The sequence below is a fragment of the Heterocephalus glaber genome, unplaced genomic scaffold (genome assembly GCF_053883595.1).
Source record: "Heterocephalus glaber isolate CG9 unplaced genomic scaffold, H.glaber_assembly_v1.0 deba00001479, whole genome shotgun sequence".
Classification (NCBI taxonomy): domain Eukaryota; kingdom Metazoa; phylum Chordata; class Mammalia; order Rodentia; family Bathyergidae; genus Heterocephalus; species Heterocephalus glaber.
In genome coordinates this window covers 4749655-4769623 of record NW_028258316.1, presented here as the reverse complement: position 1 = coordinate 4769623, position 19969 = coordinate 4749655, and the positions used below count along the sequence as shown (strand labels likewise).

Sequence of the window (19969 nt, the reverse complement as noted above, 5' to 3'; positions counted from 1 at the left end):
GCCTGTGCTTCCCACCCACTGGTGGGGTTCAGGGTTGGAGGGATGTGGCGGACACTAAGGGTGAGCTGATGTGGTATGTAAGCAGTGCCAAGGGACAGGGTCTGATGCCCCCTGTTCCCAACCCACTTTCTCTCTGACGACTGCTCCTGGCATCCGAGCGCTATCCATTCAAGCCCTGTCCCAGCATCCCCAGTGACGAACCTCAGCCTGATAGCTGACTCATGGCTTGGATCATGCCTGGTGCATGCAGAACCTCTCTCCGGCCAAGGTGGGGCTGCTCACTGCGGGTGGAATGAGGCAGTTGCTGAACATCTGGCTAGCAATGCACCCCCACAGCTGAGCAGCAGAAGGTGGGCTGGCCCTCCCCCACGTGATGGCTGACCAGGGCCAACCAGCCAGCTGGTCAGGGCAGTAGGGCACCTGGACCTGGACCAGAAGTGGAGCTATGAGGGCCCTGTGGTACATCCATGCCCTTCCTGGCCTCTGGAGGGGACATCTCCCAATAACCACGAACAGTGGCAATGTCCTTAGCACTATCTCATTCTGCCCACCCCTCTCTGAGGACAGCCTGGCCACTTCACTCCCCAAGGGCAGTCAGAAAATAATCAGCTGGTGCCAGGGTCCTCCTCCTAGGGGTCTGGATGGAGTCAAGCATGCAGGAAAGGGGGCTCTGTGTGTGGGGGGGTGCATTCCTAGTGGCCAGGTGGGGACAAGCCCAGCCCTGCCTGTGCCCCCAGCATAATTACTAGGAAAGCCCCGTTCACTCCCCTGTCCTGATTTGGACACCAGACTCCGTGATCACAGTAGCTACAGGTCCCCACTTCTTGCCTCCTGAGCCCTGCTCCTCCTAGTGTTCCGGGCTACTTTACAGTCCGGGTGAGCTTCAACTCCAGGCTTCAGGCTCAGCGTCCTGACTTTTCCCTTCTGTGAAATGGGAACAGCTAGTCCTATTTCGTAGTTTCGATTTTTTTTTTTTTTTTTTTTTTGAGAAAAGGTCTCACTATGTAGTCGGGGCTGGCCTGGAACTCGGTGTTATACTCCTGCCTCAGCCTTCCAAGTCTGGGATGACAGGCGTGCACCACTAGGCTTGGCTATTTTGTAGTTTTGAGAATCAAATGACTGGTTGACAGTGCCAAGTGCTTGGTGCACAGTGAGCACCCAGGAAGCAGATTTTTATCAATAAGATTCGAGTTCACCTCACTGACAAAGCGCTGGGGTGGCAATGGGGCACAGTGACTGAAGTGCAGGCCTGGGTTGGCTGAGCGCTCGCTCCCTGCCCTGGACATCCCAGGAAGTGAGTGTTCAGACGCCCCGTGGACTCGCTGAGGTCCGGCCCGGGTGCAGAGGAGGGGCGACCGCGGAGGGGCGACCCCCAGAACCTCGGCTCTGCTGCCCGCGGCCGGAGGCGGGAAGGGCGGGACAGGGTCGGGGCGGGGCCAGCGGGGCCGGAGGGCGGGTCCCCAGCCGGCTTCCTTCGCCCGCCTCCCGCCGCGCGCCCCTCGTCCGGTCCCTCCGCGGCCGCGAAGCCCAGACGGCGGGAGCCCGCGCTCGCCATGTCGGTCGCGCTCAGCAACAGGTTCCAAGGTAGGCGCCGCCGGTCGGGGCCACCTGTGCGAGCTGGGCAGCCACGGCCCGGGACGGCGCGGGCGGGCGCAGGGCCTCGGCGCCCCCGCTTCCCCGCCACCCTTTGTCTCCTGCAGGAGGGAAGGCATTCGGCTTGCTCAAAGCCCAGCAGGAGCGGAGGCTGGCGGAGATCAACCGGGTAAGCCGGCACCTTGGTGCCCCCCAGGCTCCCCCTGCAGCCCTGGCCCCCGCCGCGCGCCTCCAACTCAGGTAGGTCCGCCCCACCTCCCAGCCGCGGCTCGGGTTGCACGTTCTTACTCCCGGGCTGGGAGGTGGGCCGGTCCCGGAGCTCGGGCCGCCCCGGACTGGGGCTCCCTGCAAAGCAGCCGGGACTCGCGCGGAGTTTTGGCGCCAGAAGGGACCCCCGGGCCAGCGCTGCCTCCACCACCGAAAGCACTGGCAGTTGGCTCCCCGTGGCCTCCTGTCCCCCGCGGAAGTCACAAGTCCTTCTCTCCAACTTTTCTGAACTCTCTTTCTCTGGTCAGTCCTAGCGAACTTCGTGAATAAAAGAACTCCTTCAGGTCGCTGCTTGGCACACAATGGGCTGCGGGAGTTGGGCTAATGGCCAGTAGATCCCAGGAGATACGGAAGGGTGGCAGGGTCTAAAGATGGTCCAAAGCTCAGAGGAGGCACAGCTCGGGTCTAGGGGGCTTTAGGTTCAGGCAGACCTGGGCCCAGACCTGGCTGCTGTCGGTCCAGCCCTGTGGTCCAACGCAGGGGTCTCTCAACCTGGAGCAGGGTCCCTGAGGCGCCCTTGGTCTGGTTCAGCGCCCTGCTCTCAGGGCAGCCCTGTGGAGGCCACTGGAGTTATTTCAGAGGAGGAGGTCTCCCATCCTCCTTCCTAACAGGTGGCAGAGGGTGCCCACGGCAATAAGGCTGGGCATCCCCCTGCTGGCTCATTTGCAACCCTGGACATCGTGAGGCTGAGCCCATTCAGGGTGCCAAGTGGGACCCAGCTAGTGGGGCTGCCAGAGCCCTGGCTAAGGCTGTGGGGAGTGGGTGCTGGCCAGGCTGAGCTGAGCCACTTAGTCTTGGCAGTGGCTCGAAGACTTGATTTGCTCCTGGGTGTCCTGGATGGCCTCAAACCGGGCAGCCTGCCTGCCGTCAAGCACTGGCTCCAAGAGTCCCCTGGTGGGCTCCGGGCACTGCCACCTTCTCCTTGGCTCTCCATGCCATCTTGGGCATGGCTGAAAGGTTGCCCCGACGTCTGGCTGGGCTCTAGGGCCCGGGTTGCTGGGCTCCTTCCCAGTCCGTGCTGCGCCAGTCCGGTCTGGACAGGAGCCCGGGACCCTGACCTCACCCAGCCCCCTGGGCCACTCGGCCGGGTGGATTCTGAGCTGGCTGAGTCCAGCCAGCAGAAACCCGAGCCAAAGGTAGCTGGAGATGGGGTCAGGTGGCCGCAGTTGGCCAACACAGAAGAGCTGAGAGTGTTTGGGACTTTCCTTGCCAACCTGGCCTGGGAGGCAGCTAGGGGTGCAGGTTCCCAAGGGGGCTGGGGTTTGGTTCGGATAGGAGGAGGGGAACAGCACTGGGGCCGGGGAGGGTGAACAAGAGTGCTCTGCCCAGAGAAGGCAAACAGATGACCGGAGGCCACACAGGAGCCAGTGCAGAGTCACAGCTGTGTGTCTCCCCTGCTCGGATGCTGCTGAGCCCACCACGGAGCCCAGGCTGCTGCCAGGCTGGGCCAGCATGCGGCCCCCGGAGGGAGGAAGCTCCAGGGCCAACCTGGCAGCTGCAGTGCTGTCCCCACCCAGCAGGTCACAGTGGCCACGGGCCACCCAGCCGCTGCTTCTGTGGCCTTAGCCAAGCTGTGACCCTCTCAGCCTCCTTTGGCAAGAACAGATAATGGCGGTGGCTTCGGCTTTGCTTGGGCGCCTTCAGCAAGTTTGTCTCTGTAGAGCGTAGGCGGCTCCTGTCATTGGCCTCACTTGTTTGCTTGGGACCTCGAGGTGCAGGGGTGAGACATGAGGTGGCCCATCCAGGCTGCAGTGGTCCCTGCCCTCTCAGGTCTCCCGAGTCTTCAGGGGAGATGGAGTCGTACATGTCAGCAGCCTGCGCTGCCTTTTTGGGGTTCAGCTTCACTGCCACAGTGGAATGTGGATTCCTGGAGGCCGGACTGTGCCATGGGTGATGGATGGGGAGTCATGACCGCCTGCATGACGGTGGTATGACCGGCTGCTGTGCCCAGCCGTGGGGCATGTGGAGCAGAGCCCAGCTGGGCTGTTAGCTCTGGGGGCCTCTTTCGGCCAGCACCCCGATTCCCCTTGGTGTGTACCAGTGTCCAGAGGTCAGCAAGGTAGCTCAGTCTTAGCAACTGTTGTTTTAAAAACTTTTTTTTTGAGACAGGGTCTTGATGTCTAGTTCAGGCTGGCCTTGAACTCACCTTGATCCTCCTGCCTCAGCCTCCCGAGTGCTGGGATCACAGGCATGTGTAACCACACCTGGCTTGCAGTTGTTATTGTAAGGATTCAAGAGTCAACATGGGAGAAGATTTGAGTGAGACTAGCGGCCCTGTGGAGTAGGCTATACGAAGGCACCTGAGTCTCCCTTTCTGCTGTGGTCTCCTGGGTACCTGGAATGTGCAGCCCCACGCCAGGCACGCTGTGGGCTCTTTCTCCTTGAAGGCTCACTCTGACCCTGCCATGGCCTCCTACTCCCATTTCACAGAACTCAAGGCTCAGAGAGGTTGAGCGAATGGCCTGGGTTTAAACAGCCACGGCTTGAACCCAGACTATTTGCTTCATCTCTTGGAGCTTCTCTGGCCCTTCCTGTGGGTGCAGCCCCCATCCATACCCCGTGCATGTGCGTGTGTGTGTGTGTGTGTGTGTGTGTGTGTGTGTGTGTCTGCGTGTGTCTGCGCTACTGGACCAGCGAGCACCTCCTACTCCCTCTGCATAGCTGGCATTCTCAGTGTCCCGAGGGTGTGGTAGCTGACCCCAGGCCTCGGGCCCAGCCTTATATGGCAAGGGAGGGATTTTCCCCAGCTTCCCATTGGGAGGACTGGAGTCGCTGGGGCAGGGTGGGCTGCCCCTCCTGTGTCCTGGGGCCGGGGAGGAGGAGCTAGAGGGCGGGGAGGTCAGGTGCTTGAGCCCACAGCATCTCTCAATTTAAGGTTCCTGACTTGCAGCTGTGCCCCAGCCCTGCCACTGAGCCCTATCTTCTCTTTTTCTTTTTTTTTTTTTTTTGTTTTGGAGACAGGGTCTCACTATGTAGTCCAGGCTGGCCTCCAACTTGCATGATCCTCCTGTCTCAGCCTCCCGAGTCTTGGGATGACACGTGTGTACCTCCACGCCCAGCTTGGATGGGTGTTTTAAGAGCTCTGACCCTCCAGGGCTTCCTGTGTAGCAGCGTGAGCCCTCAGGCCTCAGGGACAGACCTGTCACCCCTGCTTTCATTTCTCTAGGAATCTGTCTCGGTCGGGGAGTGCTCCATCAGCTGTGAGGTCATCGTGGTAGAGACAAGTCAGATTTCTGAACATGCCTGCGGGGCGGGATGATTATGACTCCCATTTTAGAGGTGGAAAAACAGAGGGCCAGCTGCATGAAGTCACTGCACTAGATTGCCTGGCCAGGAAGTGGCAGAGGCAGGATTCAAGCCACTTCTTTCTGGCTCCAGGTGCCACCCAGGCCCATCCTGGCCGTGTCCAGCAGGGGGCTGCAGCTTGGCGGTGAGTCGGGTCTCTCGCTCAGGTGGATAAGATCTCTGGCTGTGCTCCTTCTGTCCCAGCACTCCAGGTCGAATGGAGGGCACTCAGCCTTCCCTCTGGCGTTGAGTTGCCCACTGGCTGTTTCAACACCCTCATGCCCTCTGTCCTGGGAAGGGAGCTGGCAGGGAAAGCTGAGGGTCTCTCCCCAGGGTTGTACGTGTCCCCTATGCCCCATGCTCGGGGACCCCTGAGACCTGACCCAGGTGACTCTGCGGGAGTGTCTCTTTCCTGTGTGCCCAGCAGCACCGCTGTGTCCTGCCCAGGTGAATGTGCCCAGCTGGCATGGCTGGGCACCCGTCTCTTTTGCACTTCCTTAATATATTATAGAGGAGATGATGATGAGAGCCATGTGAGCCTCTGGGGATTCAGTGTCCCCCTGCAGGTCTGGTCAGTTGTGACCTCGCTGTGGCCATATCACGGACAGCTGGAGATGGAATTTCTGCAAGGTCTGTTTCCTTCCTGTGGCCGCTGGGGCACTTTATTCAGTGGCCCCACCTGTTGGCGTGGACGCAGTGTCCGCATGGGGCCCCAGCACTGCCCTGGGGAATGTGAGCCTGCTGTCCCAGTGGGGACAGGTTACAGGCTCCTGCTCCTCGCCAGCACCAGGCGCGGCACTTGTGGCCTGGGCCTGGGCCATCAAGAGCCTGCAGGCTGCATCAGAGGCCTCAGGGCTCTGGCATGGTGGTGCCCATCTTGCCAGCCCCTCAGATGGCCTCCAGGATGGTGATATCCACCCACCCCAAAATTCTGCTGCAGCTGATACAAAAAGACCAGCCTGGAGGGCCAGGAGCAAGGGTCCAAGAGAAGGTCTTAGAGGCACCAGCCTAAGAAGGGAGTTGGGCCAGGGAGTGGCAGGTGGGTACAGGGATCTGGAGGCCAGGACCCCACAGGAGAGGCTGCCAGCCTCTGACGGTTTGGGAACTGGCCCTTCCTGGGCTGAGCACTTGGGCAGGCTCCTGGGGTCGGGTGGGGTGGGGAGAAGTTTCCCACACACGCCAGAAGAGGGGTGACCGAAAGGCGGCAGGGAGCAGGTAGAGCCATGGGCTCGGTCCCCTAGGACCAAGATGGAGTGCAGTGCTGTTTCTCTCGTGCATGGGTGTCACTGTGGGGTGAGCCAGGCGTCCAAGGACAGAGTGAAGCTGGCCCTTGAGGAGGGAGGGCCCGAGGGTCACTGCTCCCCCTGGGGGTCTTCATGGCATAGCGTCGGGCACAGTGCTATGTGTGTGCAGATCTTGTCTCTTGGGGTGGCTGGGGCTTGGGGGTCCCCAACGTACAATAACCAATGTCCATGCTCGCTAAGGGTCCCAGGAGCCAGGGTCTTCTGTGCGTGGAGCTCGTCTCACCTGTACTCAGTGAGGAGGGCCCAGTATTGCAATTCCAGCTGACAGATGAGGAAACTGAGGCCCAGAGAGGTAAAGCCAGGTCCCCGGGGCCATGGGCCAGAAAGTGCTAGAGCCGGGATTCGAACCCTGATTCACCTGTCCTGGTCCTGTATACACTTTGTGCAGAGTTTATGTGGGGTTTCCAGGGGACTCCAGGAGAGACCGTCTCTTCTCTTGGGGGCCTCAGTTTCCCCAGCTATTGAACAAAGAGCAAAAGCTGAATACTCCCAGGAGTCACTTGTGAGTGCGGAGGCTGGGTGAGGTGGTTTTTCGTTTTGGGTTGGGTTTTGTTTTGTTTTGTTGAGACAGTCTGCCTACGTAGCCCAGACTTGTGGCAATCCTCCTGCCTCAGCCTCCGGAGTGCTAGGATTGCAGGTGTGCGCCACCACAGCCAGCTTGGATGGGTGTTTTAAGAGCTCTGACCCCTTCAGGGCTTGTGTGTAGCAAGATAAGCCCTCAGGCCTCAGGGGCAGTTCTTTCAGTCCTGCTTTCATTTCTCTAGCATTATGCGCCCTGCCCCCCAAGAGTGTGCAGTGGTCCCTGGGCTCTGGAAGAACCCCCCACTGCAGCTGCCCCCCCAGGTAACTTTGCTAGGTGCTCCTGGCTGAGAAGCCTGCAGCCAGGCTTCGAATTGCTTGCTGACCTTTGTAATCTTGAGCACGGTGAGCAACCTCTCTGAGCCTCAGTTGTCCCCTCTGTCACCCAGAAAGGAGAAAGGAGAGAGGAGAGAAAAAAAAAACATAGGGGAGAGACGAGGAATGGCGGTGAACACATGTAATCCCAGCACTTGGGAGGCTGAGGCAGGAGGATCGTTGCAAATTTGAACTCACATAGTGAGTTCAAGGCCAACCTGAACTACACAGTGAGACCCTGTCTCAAAAAACTAAAACAAACAAACAGGCCAAAAAAAAAAAAAGAAAGAAAAAAAGTGGAAAAGGAGAGAGAAATCATAACCGGCCTAAGTCAGCCCTCTTTCCTAAACTGTTTTAATAATTGGCGGTGCGCTGTGGGGGTTAAAAGCTGATTGTCCAGATAGAAATGACAGAATCTTTTAATAAATACCTACCAATTGTTCAGTACTTACTAAGTGACAGGTACTGCAATAAGCACTTTACCCATATTCACTTACACACTGTAGTTCACAGGACAAGTCTGGAAGGTAGATATGATGTTTTGATTCATCCTTAGCTGAGAAGACAGGCACAGACAAATGAAGTAATTTTATTGTTTTTAATTTTTTAAATGTTTTTTGGTTTTTTGAGACAGGGTCTTGCTTTGTAGTTCAGGCTGCCCTCAAACTCACTATGTAGCCCAGGCTGGCCTCAAACTTTCGGGCAACCCTCCTGCCTCAGCCTCCTGAGTGCTGGGAGACAAATGAAGTAATTTTCACAAAGCTGCTACGTGGACTCACACTCAGGCATCTGGCTCCAGCTTGCCCTCTTTAATGATTATGCTTCTCTTCCAGACCTCTGGGGGCTCCCCCCCCCAGGCTAAGCAGGGATGGGAGCTGCCTGGAGGGAGAGGCTGCAGGCTGGGCCCTGAGCTGCTGCTCCTGACCCTGCCCGCCTCCGCCCCTGCCAAGGGCACAGCTGCTGGGGCTGGGGAGGGCACCTGACCCACCCATGCACTGACCATCAGCTGCCCCTCCCGCCCCTGTCACCTGTCACTCTGGGCTCAGCATCTGGCTCCGGGGCCTTAAGGAAAGACGGGAGCCCCCTCCCAGCGTCCCCGATTGTCTGACGCACGCACACGCGAAAAGCTGCCCGACCCTTTGCTCTTGGCAGAGCGGTGCGTTTCCGTTCAGGGACGGATGTCTGCTGAGCGCCTGCTCTGTGCCGGGCGCTACCGAAAGCCCGGTGTCCAGGGCAGGCACCAGGACCTGCCTCCTCCCCGCTTCCTCCCCCCGAGTCCCCTGAGGGCTCCTACTCTGCAGCTGCCCAGGGAGGGAGGCCGAGTGGCAGCCGCTGAGCTCGTCCCGGCTCGGCCACTTTTGCCTGTGTGTTTCACACAGGCTGCGCCCCAAGTCTCAATCTTGGGTCCTGAAGAGATTTACTGAGCATCTACTATGTGGAGCCTACTAGCGGGCGGCGGCCTCCACAGTGACCTTAAGGAGCAATGGACGGAAATTGTGTTGGGAGGTGATCTGCCCCTTGGGCTACAAGGAGAGGCGGGGGCGGGACCTGGTGCTGCAGCGGGCTAGGTGAAGTCTAAAATCTCAGATCAGGTGGGTGAAATGAGGGAAGGGCCTCAGGGAGGTGACCTTGATCAAATAAAGGTCCAGGGAGAGAAGCACACAGGCTACTCCAGGTGGAGTCACCGCTTGGGCAAAGGTCCTGGGGTAGGAGTGTGGTCGAGGCCTGGGTGAGGGGCAGGAGGAGGGGACACAAATGAAATGGTGTGTGAGATGGTGACTGTGTGAGGGGAAACCTTCATCCACAGAAGGTGGTCATCCAGGCCCCTGTCCCTGTGGCTGCAGGGAGCCTGGCTGGGGGCCAGGGGATGGGAGTCATTATTAGGCGCCTCTGCATTTGAGCTGTGCTCCTGGCCTGCCCCCGCCGGCTGCTGCGGTTCTGTGTCCATCCATGCGTCTCTAAGTCCAGGTACCCTGTGCTCCTCCTGGGGCCCATCTGCAGCAGGGGACAATAGGACCTGGGGCCCTCGGGTGACACGGACACTTAGCCGCTTGCTCCGGGCCGGGCAGGCTGCCTGGTCAGCCACCAGTGGGAGGGGGACCCACTCTCCAGGTCTCTCCCCAGAGGTTCCCAGATGTTGGACCTCGCCTGGGCGCTGTGCCTGCTCTCTGGAAAGGCTGCCGCTTCATAGTAAGGGACCGGGAACTCAGGCAATACAGTGGGCTGCAGCTGGCTACATGGATCCCGTTTTAAAATTCAGAGATTATGAACTTCCTCCTGAACCCATGGCAACGGTCAATGGGAATTGTTTAAAAAGTCTCTATTTGGCAAAATAAAGGCTTGGCAGTCATGTGTGCCCCTCCCCCTTTGTCTTGTGTTACCCCAGCTGGGCACTGCTGACCAAGTCCGCCCCTCAGTGGGCAGAGGGGATCCAGGCCCCGAGGGCTGCCAGGTCTGCTCAGGGTCACAGATGAACGATTATTTGTTCCAAGGATGGAGGAGCCCAGGGAAGGGTTCTTCTCGCCAGAGCCAGTGGGAGGGGACAGTCCCAGGCTGCTGGGGGCAGGCAGGGCAGCACATGGCAGGGAGGCCAGGCTAGGAGGCAACCAGGCCGCTGGCCAGGGGTCCCGAAGAGCGAGAGACCCAGATTTCTGGCGGGCTGACCTGCCTCCGCTGCCTGTGGACTGGAGACACAGTTCACCTCTCCGGCCCATAGAGCAGCGGGGTCACAATGCCAGCCATAGTTGATGCCTCCCCAAAAGTCTTGCAGCCCAGGGAGGGGCTGCCTGCCTGTGGGCCCCTCTTCTGTCCGAGAGTGCTGAGTTAAGGTGGCATTGAGCCTCAGCAGCCATACCTGTTCTCACCGAGTGCCGATGTCCAGCCCGCAGTGCTCACGGCGGGATCCCAGGGGCAGGTGCCCGAGGAGGCGGGTACTGCTGTGCCCACTTCACAGCTGGTGAGGAGGGAGGAAGAGCCAAACCCAAACTGGTTAGGTTCTTGTCATCTCTCTTCTACCTGATGGGGTTTTGAGCAAGAGACTGGAAAGGTGGAGGAGTCTCCATCCTAGAGGTGACTGCAAAAATTCAGAAACAAGTTGAGTGATTGACATGGGTGACATTTAATATCTTTTTTTGGTTTGTTTTCTTTCTTTTTTTTTTTTTTTTGAGACAAGGTCTCACTCTAGCCCAGACTGTCCTTGAACTCACAGTGATCCTCCTGCTTCAGCCTCCTGAGTGCTGGGATTACAGGCATGTGCCACCATGCTGGGTGGTTTAATATTTTAAATGTGGACTTTCTATCCTGTTAAGATGGGGCTCTTACTGTGTTCACCCCGTCTCCCTGCTCCCTTGGTGGTTGGCAAAGCAGAATGCACACGTGGTCCCTCAAAAATGTAGAGTGGGTGAATGAAAGAATGAATGAAGAGGCGCAGCAGCGTTTCCCATTGGTGACAGGAAGGGAAGGTTCTAAAAGCAGAAAGATCAGCAAGGAGACGAAGTTACCTGGCACCGTGCTGGCTTTCTGTGTGAGGGCCTGAGACCAGGCAGGAGACCAGGGGGCGTGGACTCCTGCACTCCGCCCACTCTAAGGGCGGGGCGCAGGCGCATGCTTCACCCAAGCGCTGTTGTTGCTCCTCCCCACTCCACCCATCTGGTGCTGAAAGGACTCATCTGTGTCTCTCCAGGCGTGTTGGAGGGGATAGGGCCTGGGCTGAAAGCTCAGTTTACAGGTCAGGAAGCAGATGAGAGGGGAAGTGGCCTCCCAGAACAACCGCTGTGCAACCAGGGCAGAACCTAAGGATGCAGCAGGTGCACGGCAAGAGTGCTAGATTCGCTCACATTGGATTCTCACAGACTCAAGAAGCAGCTCTGTGGTCATCCTCACTCGGCTGATGAGGCAGGAGGGGAACAGAGGAAGCTACAAGAGGCGAGGTGATGGGCAAATTCAGCGAATGTTTACATTGGAAAAATGTGTTACAGTAAAAGACACACTGCCATGAATCCCCCTCAAAATCCTCCCCCTCGCTTGGAACACACGCTTCCCGTCATCTTTGCTACTTTCTGCAGCAGCTCTGGAGTCCTCTTTTGTGAGTGTCTTTACAAGGTGTGATCAAAAATACAGTGATGAGGGCGAGGGATTTAGCTCAGTGGCACCGAGCCTGCCTTGAAAGCACAAGGTCCTGAGTTCAATCCCTGGTACCAGGAAAAAAAGAAATAGTGAGATGCTGCTGCTGAGCGCCATCCAATGAAAATGCAGGCTCATAAAAACATGAGGCTGGGCTGGGGATTTAGCTCAGTGGTTCCGCCGCCTGCCTCGAAAGCACAAGGACCCACATTTGATCCCCAGTAGCAAAAAAAAAAAAAAAAAATGGCGCTGTGTCCTCATCCACCTTAGTCACTGGAACTGGCACTGGGACTTCTGGCTCCTCCCCAAAGTCAATTGATTATGGAAGGGGAACATTTTGAATGGATACAGGACACTGATGCAGCCAGGATGGCACAACTAAAGACACCCAGGAAAGAGGACTCCAGAGCTGCTGCAGAAAGTGGCAAGAATGATGGGATGAGTGTGGTCAGCGTGAGGGGGAGGATTCTGAGGGGAATTCATGGCAATGTGACTTACTGTGATACATTCTTTATAATCTAAACGTTTATTTGGCCCCACACAGCCCAGAGGCAGATGATGGGACCAGAGGGCTGGTCTCTGGGGCCCGAAGGAGCTCGGGCTTGAGGATAGCAGGGTGCGCTTGCCCTGGGCATGGCACAGGTCCCCAGGGTGCCTAGAGCAGAGGCCTGGGCAGCTCTGCCTCCAAGGGCTGCCAGGAAGCCAAGGACAAACCTAGGGCGAATGCTGCCTGGTCAGGCCTGGGTGCTGGCGGGAGGGGAGGCCCTGGGGCTGGAGCTGTGTGCAGGAGTCCCCGGTGCTTGGAGCCCCGTCCAGCGCTGAGCTCTCACCTCTGCAGGAGTTCCTCTGCGACCAGAAGTACGGCGATGAGGAGAACCTGCCTGAGAAGCTTACGGCCTTCAAAGGTGAGCCAGGCAGCTGCTGGCCTCCCCTTCGCCCCACAGCACCCCTCTTCCCGGCCGGCTCCACATGGGTCCCCCGGAGATGGGGCAGGCGTCTCTCCCTGCCACCAGGGCCGCCCAGCGGGGCTCAGGTTGGCTCCTGCCCATCCTGCCCAGCCCTACGAGCTACGCACTCCCGGCCGGTACACAATCCAGTCTTTGTGAGGCGTCCAGGCCTCTCCCCTCCGAGGCCCAGTGTCTCGGGATCCCCTGTGGAGAAAGGACACTTGTGTCGCCACAGCACGGCAAGGGGGCAGAGTTTCTGCCCATTGAATCCTGGCAGCACAGGATGAAAAGAAAACAGGGCTGGGGAGCCTGCGCTGGGAGGGGCAGCATAAAGGTCCCTGTGTTCGGGCCCTGGCTCTTGGTTCCCAGCCAGTGGCTCGGCTCAAAAGGAGAGTGGCCGTGCACGGGAGCAGGCATACCTGTCTTTCCTGCTCCGAGATGGGGTGTACGCAGGCCGCAGAGCCTGGGGGCTCCGGGGACTCGCTGGGAGTGTCTCTGGGTCACACCCCCCCCAACCCAAGCACTGGCAATGCGGCCTCCGAATGCAACAAACTGCCCCGGGGCTTACAGCCGAGTCCATCTCCAGCAGGCTGTCAACCTCAGCCGCTGATGAACGATATTAACAGTGGCAGGTGTGGGGCTTAGCGTGTGTGAGCCGGTCCTGTGAGCCCCTCAAGTCCCCCATGGGGCAGGAGGGAGAGGGTGAGGTTGTGAATTCACAGACAGAGAAACCAGGCTCAGGAAGATGGGATTGTTGTCCCGGACCACCTATGGGAAGAGCTGGGACTTGAACCACTTGTCAGTCTGGCTCCAGAGCCCCTGCTCCTAACCAGAATGCTACAATGCTTTGAGAATATCAAAAAATAGGAACAAATAGGCGTGGTGGCACATGCCTGGAACCCAGCACTCAGGAGGCTGAGGCAGGAGGATCACCACAAGTTTGAGACTTCGAACTTTAAACTGTAACTCACAGTCTATAGGGGAGGCTTGGGGAGAGGGGCTCCCACCCACCCTCCCCAAATTCGGGATCAAGTTCCTCAGACACACGGGCTGGGGACTGAGAGGGGCAGCCCCTGCCAGCTTCTCTGTGGGGGCACCTTAAAGACATCTGGGATGACAGGGACCTGAGATGAGGGTGGCCAGGGCCTGAGGACCTGGTCCCTGGTCCCTGCCTCCCGCCTGACGCAGTTTGCTTGTGATTTCCAGAGAAGTACATGGAGTTCGACCTGAACAACGAGGGTGAGATTGGTGAGTGGGGCTGGGGACTTGGGCGGGAGGCACACCCTGCAGCTGCCCAGTGGCCGCGTCGGCACGCGCTCTGTCCTCTACCAGTTCCACTGCCCATGATGTTGCCCTACTGTCTGCTTCCTCCTCCTCAGCTCCCGACCTGGGGGGCCGGGACCTGGGAGGTGCGGGCCACGCCCTGCCCAGTCTCTTGTCTGTGTCACAGCTGCAAGGTATTCCATTATAAGCTGGGCGCAGTGGCGCATGCTTGTAATCCTGGCACTCGGAAGGCTGAGGTAGGAGGATCACTGTGCCTTTGAGGCCAGCCTGGGCTCCATAGTGAGCTCAAGGCCAGCCTGAATTGCCTCAAACCCCTACCATCCGAGAAGAGGGAGGTCTTGCGGGGCACCATGCTGCTCCCTTTACTGTCTGGCCCAGGAGCTGCTGGCTCTCAGAAAGGGCCTGGGTGGCCTGGCACCTGTGGGCCTGGCACCAGTCCGGACACCCTGCCTCTTGGGTGTGCGCTGGCCGTAAAATCAGCCCTGCCCAGCCCCCTCTGCTCTCCTGTGCTGCACTATTGTTCACCCCAGAACAATCCCCAGGAAATCGCCTCAGCTCTCAGAGGAAGGAGCAGGGAGACCAGGGGCAGTGGCTCCTAGGGGTGTCCTGACTTCTTGGTACCTCCTTTGTTTTTCTTGAATTTTATTCTTTGGTTGCTTTTCCTGCTCCGGGGATATTTTTGGCTCCCTCTCCATCTCCCAGCCTAGGCGGAGCCCTAGGACAGCAGGGTGGGAGTGGCGGGGGATGGGGGGCGATGAGTCGCCTGCCATGCTGTGCTAAGACATGGACTCTCTTTCCTCATTTGGTTTCTTGAGGCAGGGTCTCACTGTGCAGTTCACAATGGCCTTGAACTCACCATGTAGCTCAGGCTGGCCTCGAACCATGGCGATCCTCCTGCCTCAGCCTCCTGAGTGCTGGGATCACAGGCATGCACCACCACGCCCGGCCTTGGCTTTGTTACTTTCTTTAGGAGCCCAGCAAACCCATTCTGCCAGTGGTGGAGCAGGGTTCAGAGAGATTAAGCGGTTCCCTGAGCCCCACAGCCAGGACCAGAACAGCTGGACTCCAGCGGGAGAGGGTGCCCGCCAGGCCTCCGTGCGGGTTTGTCCCTGTCCCTGCTGACGCCCCACCTCCCGCCTGGCAGACCTGATGTCTCTGAAGAGGATGATGGAGAAGCTGGGGGTCCCCAAGACCCACCTGGAGATGAAGAAGATGATCTCTGAGGTGACAGGCGGGGGCAGTGACACCATCTCCTACAGAGACTTCGTCAACATGATGCTGGGGAAGCGGTCGGCAGTCCTTAAGCTGTGAGTGCCCCTGCCCCTCAAGGCTCGGATGGCAAAGGTGGGCTGCAGGGAGAGGCCCCACCGGGGCCCCGGCCAGGAGGGAATGCAGGGCGCATTTGTCTGAACCTCTGTTCCTTATTGTCAAGTGCCCCGCTGACCGCACTTCTCGAGGAATTAGGTTGCAGTGGGGCGGTGGGCAGAACGGGCACTCAGCTGCAAGTCATGGTAGTGATGGTGATTAGTCTGTGAACACATTCTGTGCCTCAGTTTCCTCATTTGTGTGTGTGTGGTTTTGTTTTTTGAGACAAGGTCTCGGTATGTAGCGCAGGCTGGCCTGAAACTCATGGCGATCATCCTGCCTCAGCCTCCCGAGTGCTGGGATGGCAAGCATGTGCCTCCATCCTGGCTTCAGTTTCCTCATTTGTACAGCAAGTCCACTACCCCTGTGGGATGGTGGGGAGCATAAAGTAGACTTAAAGGTCTACTCTAAAGGGAGATCGTGTTCAAATCCTGACACTGCTCTTGGCTGCCTAAATGACCCCAGGCAAATTACCTTCGGGCCCAGGCCTCAGTTTCTTCATCTGTAAAATGGGGCTGAAGCATGTCTCTTCCACTAAGCATCATCCTGAGGGGCAGTGAGATGACAGACCCAGCCTGGCGCTGGCTGGTGGCTAGCGTCTCCTGTAGGGTCATCCCACTGACAGCAAGAGCGGGGATCCCCTGAGAGCCTTGCCTGTCACAGCTGGAAAGGACACGCACTTGGCTCTCATGAAACAAGAATCACTTTTTTAAGAGCATTTTAGGGGCTGGGGATTTAGCTCAGTGGTTCTGCCACCTGCCTCGTAAGTGCAAGGTCCGGAGTTCCATCCCTGGTACCAAAAAAAAAAAGAACATTTTAAGCAGGGTGTGGGGGCGCATGCCTGTGATCCCAGCACCTTGGAGGCGGAGACAGGAGGATCGCCAGTGAGTTCAAGGCCAGCCTGGGCTACATATCGAGACCCTGTCTCAAAAAAAAAAAAAAATTAACATACAATGGTAAACAATGCTGTATCCTCTTATAAAGGACCTCATGGCAGGCCAAGAAAGCCCATAAAGGGCTCTCTGGGTCAAGGAAGAAAGGCGTCCTAATCCTGTTGTTTCTTTTTTTCTTGTCTTCACACCAGAGTCATGATGTTTGAAGGCAAAGCCAGTGACAGTGGCCCCAAGCCGGCCGGGCCCCCTCCAGAGAGAGACATTGCAAGCCTGCCCTGAGGACCCTACCGCCCGCCTCCACCCCTCTGTGCCCCCTCACCTCACTGCCCTTCTTTCCTGACTCCTTGGGATTTGTCGTACTCCTTTGGCCACCGTGGGTCTGCGTGTTTTCTTCTTAATCTCTTTGTAAAGCACAAATGATCTGCCTTAAAGGGCTCTGGGTTGGGGACTCCTGAGCCCTGGGTTCCCCCTATTCCTGTCTTTCTGCCTTGCCCAGCCCTGTGGAGCAGGGCTGATACCAAACCAAAAATGAGAGGGCAGGGGTGCCAGAAGCACGCAGCCCTTGCTGAGAGGCCCCACCTCCCCCTTCTGGAATGCGTGTGAGCCCAGGGCCCTGTCCCAAGAGCCTGGAGGAGGGACAAGGCTGCGGGGCCTCTTCCAGGTTCCCCTGTATAGCTCCATGCTTGTGGCCTGGATGTGGCCGCTCGGTGCCCCCACCCCAACGTTACCCCCTGGCCCTCTGCTCATCCCCTCCCTGAGCGCATGGCACAGGTGGAAGAAAGAGAGCTGGGTGACCTGAGACCTTCAAGAAGGAACCAGGGGCTGGGGATTCAGCTCAGTGGTTCCACTACCTGCCTCGAAAGCACAAGGACCTGAGTTTGATCTCTGGTACCAAAAAAAAAAAAAAAAAAGGAACTGGAAGGAGCCCTCTGGCCTTGCTCCCCCGCCACACCTTTATAGGCAGTGCAGAGGGACAGTACAGCCCACTGTTGCCTGGTAGAGAAGCAAAGGGCTTCAGAGGCAGAGATGAAGCCAGGGAGCTAAGGGAGGGTTGGCCAGGAAGTCCCACCTTGCACGGAGGACACAGAGGGCACAAGCATGGGAGACAGGAAAATGCTTGTGTAAAAGCCAGCACCCCTGGTACACCAGGAGCGAGGAGCAGGTTGTCTTTCTGATCACAGTCGCTTGCAGCCTGACTGGTTCCTCCATTTCCCTTCCTACCCTCCTCGCACTGTTCATTCATGCATGCATTCATTCAGCATATTTATTGAGCACCTACTATAAGCTTGAAGTCGTCCCACCTTGCCCTGACCTTGGCTGCGTCCACTGTCTCTCTAACTCACCTCTCCCTTTCCAAGTTGCTCAAAACCTTGAGCCTTGGGATTGGACTGGGCCACCTGTGTCCTTTTTTTAGGAACTCACAGGATTGCAGAGCCCTCATTGCCCTGTAGGTGAGCCGGGCCCAGAGGGTAACTGCCTTGCCCAAGGTCAGGGCTTAATCTGGAGATGGAAGACCCTTCCTATGCTTCCCTCTGCTCTGGGTGCCTCGGTCAGTGTTGCAAGCAGGGAAGGGGGCTGAGGGCCGGCCTCCCGGGCCAATACTCAGAAGGCTTCTCTCACCCTAAAGGCTGTGGGCTTCCAGGTCAGCATCGGGGCTGCTCTGTGGTTCCCCATTCCTATAGCTCCTAGCCCTGCCTCAGGGAACCCCTTCTCAGAACCCACAAAGGAAAGTGTGGGTCCCGACTCCACCTGTGTTCTGGGTCCTTTACCTGGGCCCTCAGGACACGGATGCAATCATTCATTGAATGGATTTATTAAGCTCTGCTAGAGGCCAAGAGCTCAGAACCCAGCAGTGACACAGCTCATGGAATTGACTGTCCAGTGGGGGAACAAAGACCCAATGACAGAGACGAATGTTAGGAAGTGAGGGGCCTGAGGGTGACTGCCTTGGACAGGGACAAGAGTCCTGGAGAAACCTTTGCAAAACCCTACGGATAGGGCAACCCACTGGGACCCCTCCTGTCTCAGGAGCTATTCCTAATCCCCAATAAAATTTCCTACTCTTAAAAAAAAAAAAAAGTTACAGCCTGGGGGCTGTTAGAGCCATTTCGGGTTTCTTGTGGCTCCTTTAGACCCATATCAAGGGCCCAGCGCGTTGCCCCAGGAGCAGCTTACGGGAGGAGTAAAGCAGGAGGGCTTAGAGACATGTCCAAGTCACATTAATCCTCTGGTCTCAGCCAGTTCAGGTGCATGATCATTTATCTTCAGTCTGATGAGCTGCACAGGCCTAGTTGAAGTTTAAACCCCAGAAAAACATTCCTCCCTGTAAATATAAAATCCTACCTACCCCCTCCACTCTACCTTTGTGGAGTTTTTGGTTTTGGTTTTTTCTGAGATTAGCAACTACCTGTCCCTACCCCTTGCCCCACCCTGCTTTTTCCTGGAGGAAGATAAAGCTTTTTTTTGATTCCCCATCCCATTCAGTGTGGCTGTTCCTCACTCAGAGAGGAAGGCAGAACCAACCAGGCTTATTTCAGCAGGTTCAGCAGTTTGAGACTACAGGAAGGAGAGCAAGGGAGCCTCATCAGTCTCTTCACTGGTCCCCGGGGTTCAGCCCTGGGAGACAGGGTCAGCTGTGTGGACCCTGGACAAGGGGATCTGCCTGTATTTCAGGTCCTAGCTGCTGGCTCCAGGTCTCATTTCTCTAGCTAAGGGCTCAGCTTCTTGGAATTTCAACTATCTTCTTTCTGAAAGAGACCAAATCTAACCTAACGAGCAATGTGGGGACTGCTAAGTATGGCTTTGTCCCGTAAAAGGAAAGTTTGTCTGGCAAATTCAGGTACTGAAGTTGCGTGTGCACGTGTCAGTGGGACTGTGTGGGGGTGTGGTTTCATCTCTGCAGATTGGAATAAACCAGACAAACTTGACCTGTGGCTTTCTTGGTTTATCTTGGGGATGGTTCTGGGCTCGGCAAATTCAGAAGAGCTAGCTAGGGCAGCAGTTCATGGGATGAGGGTGTCTGGGCCCAAGACATCTGAACATCACTCCTCACATCCCCACGAGACAGGCTCTATTACATCATTCTTGTTTTACATGAGAAGCAGGCTTGAAAAGCAGCACAGTAAATTGCTGAAAACCAACAGCAAGAGGCAGAAGGCACTCCCCCCCATGGGTTCCAAGTAAAGAACCTCTCTCCTAGAGCATTTCTAATTCCACTACACCAATGTGCTCTACATAGGACTTTGCAATAGTCAGATGATCTGAATTCTGTGTAGTCCAGGCTGGCCTCTAACTCGTGGCAATCCTCCTGCCTCAGCTTCTCCAGTGCTAGGATTATTAGGCATGGGCCACCACGCCCAGTAAATGTTCTTAACATTTCTCTGCTCCCCTTTTTTCATCAAATGTTAATAAACTCCTGGGTGAGTAGGAAGTATTGAAGGTTAAACAAGATAACATCTAGTGTTTGGTGCAAAACTCAGCAGTCTTTTGGATCCAGAAGTGGACACGGCCCTTGCCCTGGAAATGACTGCTTTGAAAGGAGTAAACAAAGCTGGTCTTTGGTGTCTCAGCTTCCTCACTTTCAGCCTGTACTGAGACACGTGAGGCCTCCGGTGGTGAGGACCTACTCTACCCATTTTCTGAAGAGTCCCTCCCTGCCTTCTGCAAAACCCAAAGCCTCTCCCCAAAGCTGTCCAGTGAAAATATTTAAGTTCCTAACATCTCTGAGTTGGAAGCCACTAATAGCACTGCATCTAAGAGATACATTACTGCGAGGCTTCCAGGCAATGAGTGAGGAGCGTTTACGCAAGCACGGCGAAATGAATGAAACCTGCCTGAATCCCGCCCAGCTGGATGACTCCAGGGTATTTCAGAGCGCAGGCGCGGGCCCTGAGGCCACGCCCCCTTTCTCTGGGGCGGGCCGATGGGGGTCCGCCGCCAGGAGAGCGCACAACTTCAGAAGGCCTGGAGGCTTGCCTCCACTACTCGCCGAATGGGGCGCCAGACGTCACCAAAG

General features: G+C 57.2%; 1 protein-coding gene across 1 annotated transcript; it reads left to right on the top strand.

The window, feature by feature from the left end:
• The first annotated feature begins 1479 nt into the window (after positions 1–1479).
• Positions 1480–17951, top strand: Aif1l (allograft inflammatory factor 1 like). The gene is made up of 6 exons (XM_004849100.3): positions 1480–1584; positions 1701–1762; positions 12304–12370; positions 13619–13660; positions 14841–15003; positions 16146–17951. The coding sequence occupies exons 1-6, from the start codon at positions 1554–1556 to the stop codon at positions 16231–16233; spliced, it is 453 nt and encodes a 150-aa protein (XP_004849157.1). The 5' UTR covers positions 1480–1553; the 3' UTR covers positions 16234–17951.
• Positions 17952–19969: the final 2018 nt, after the last annotated feature.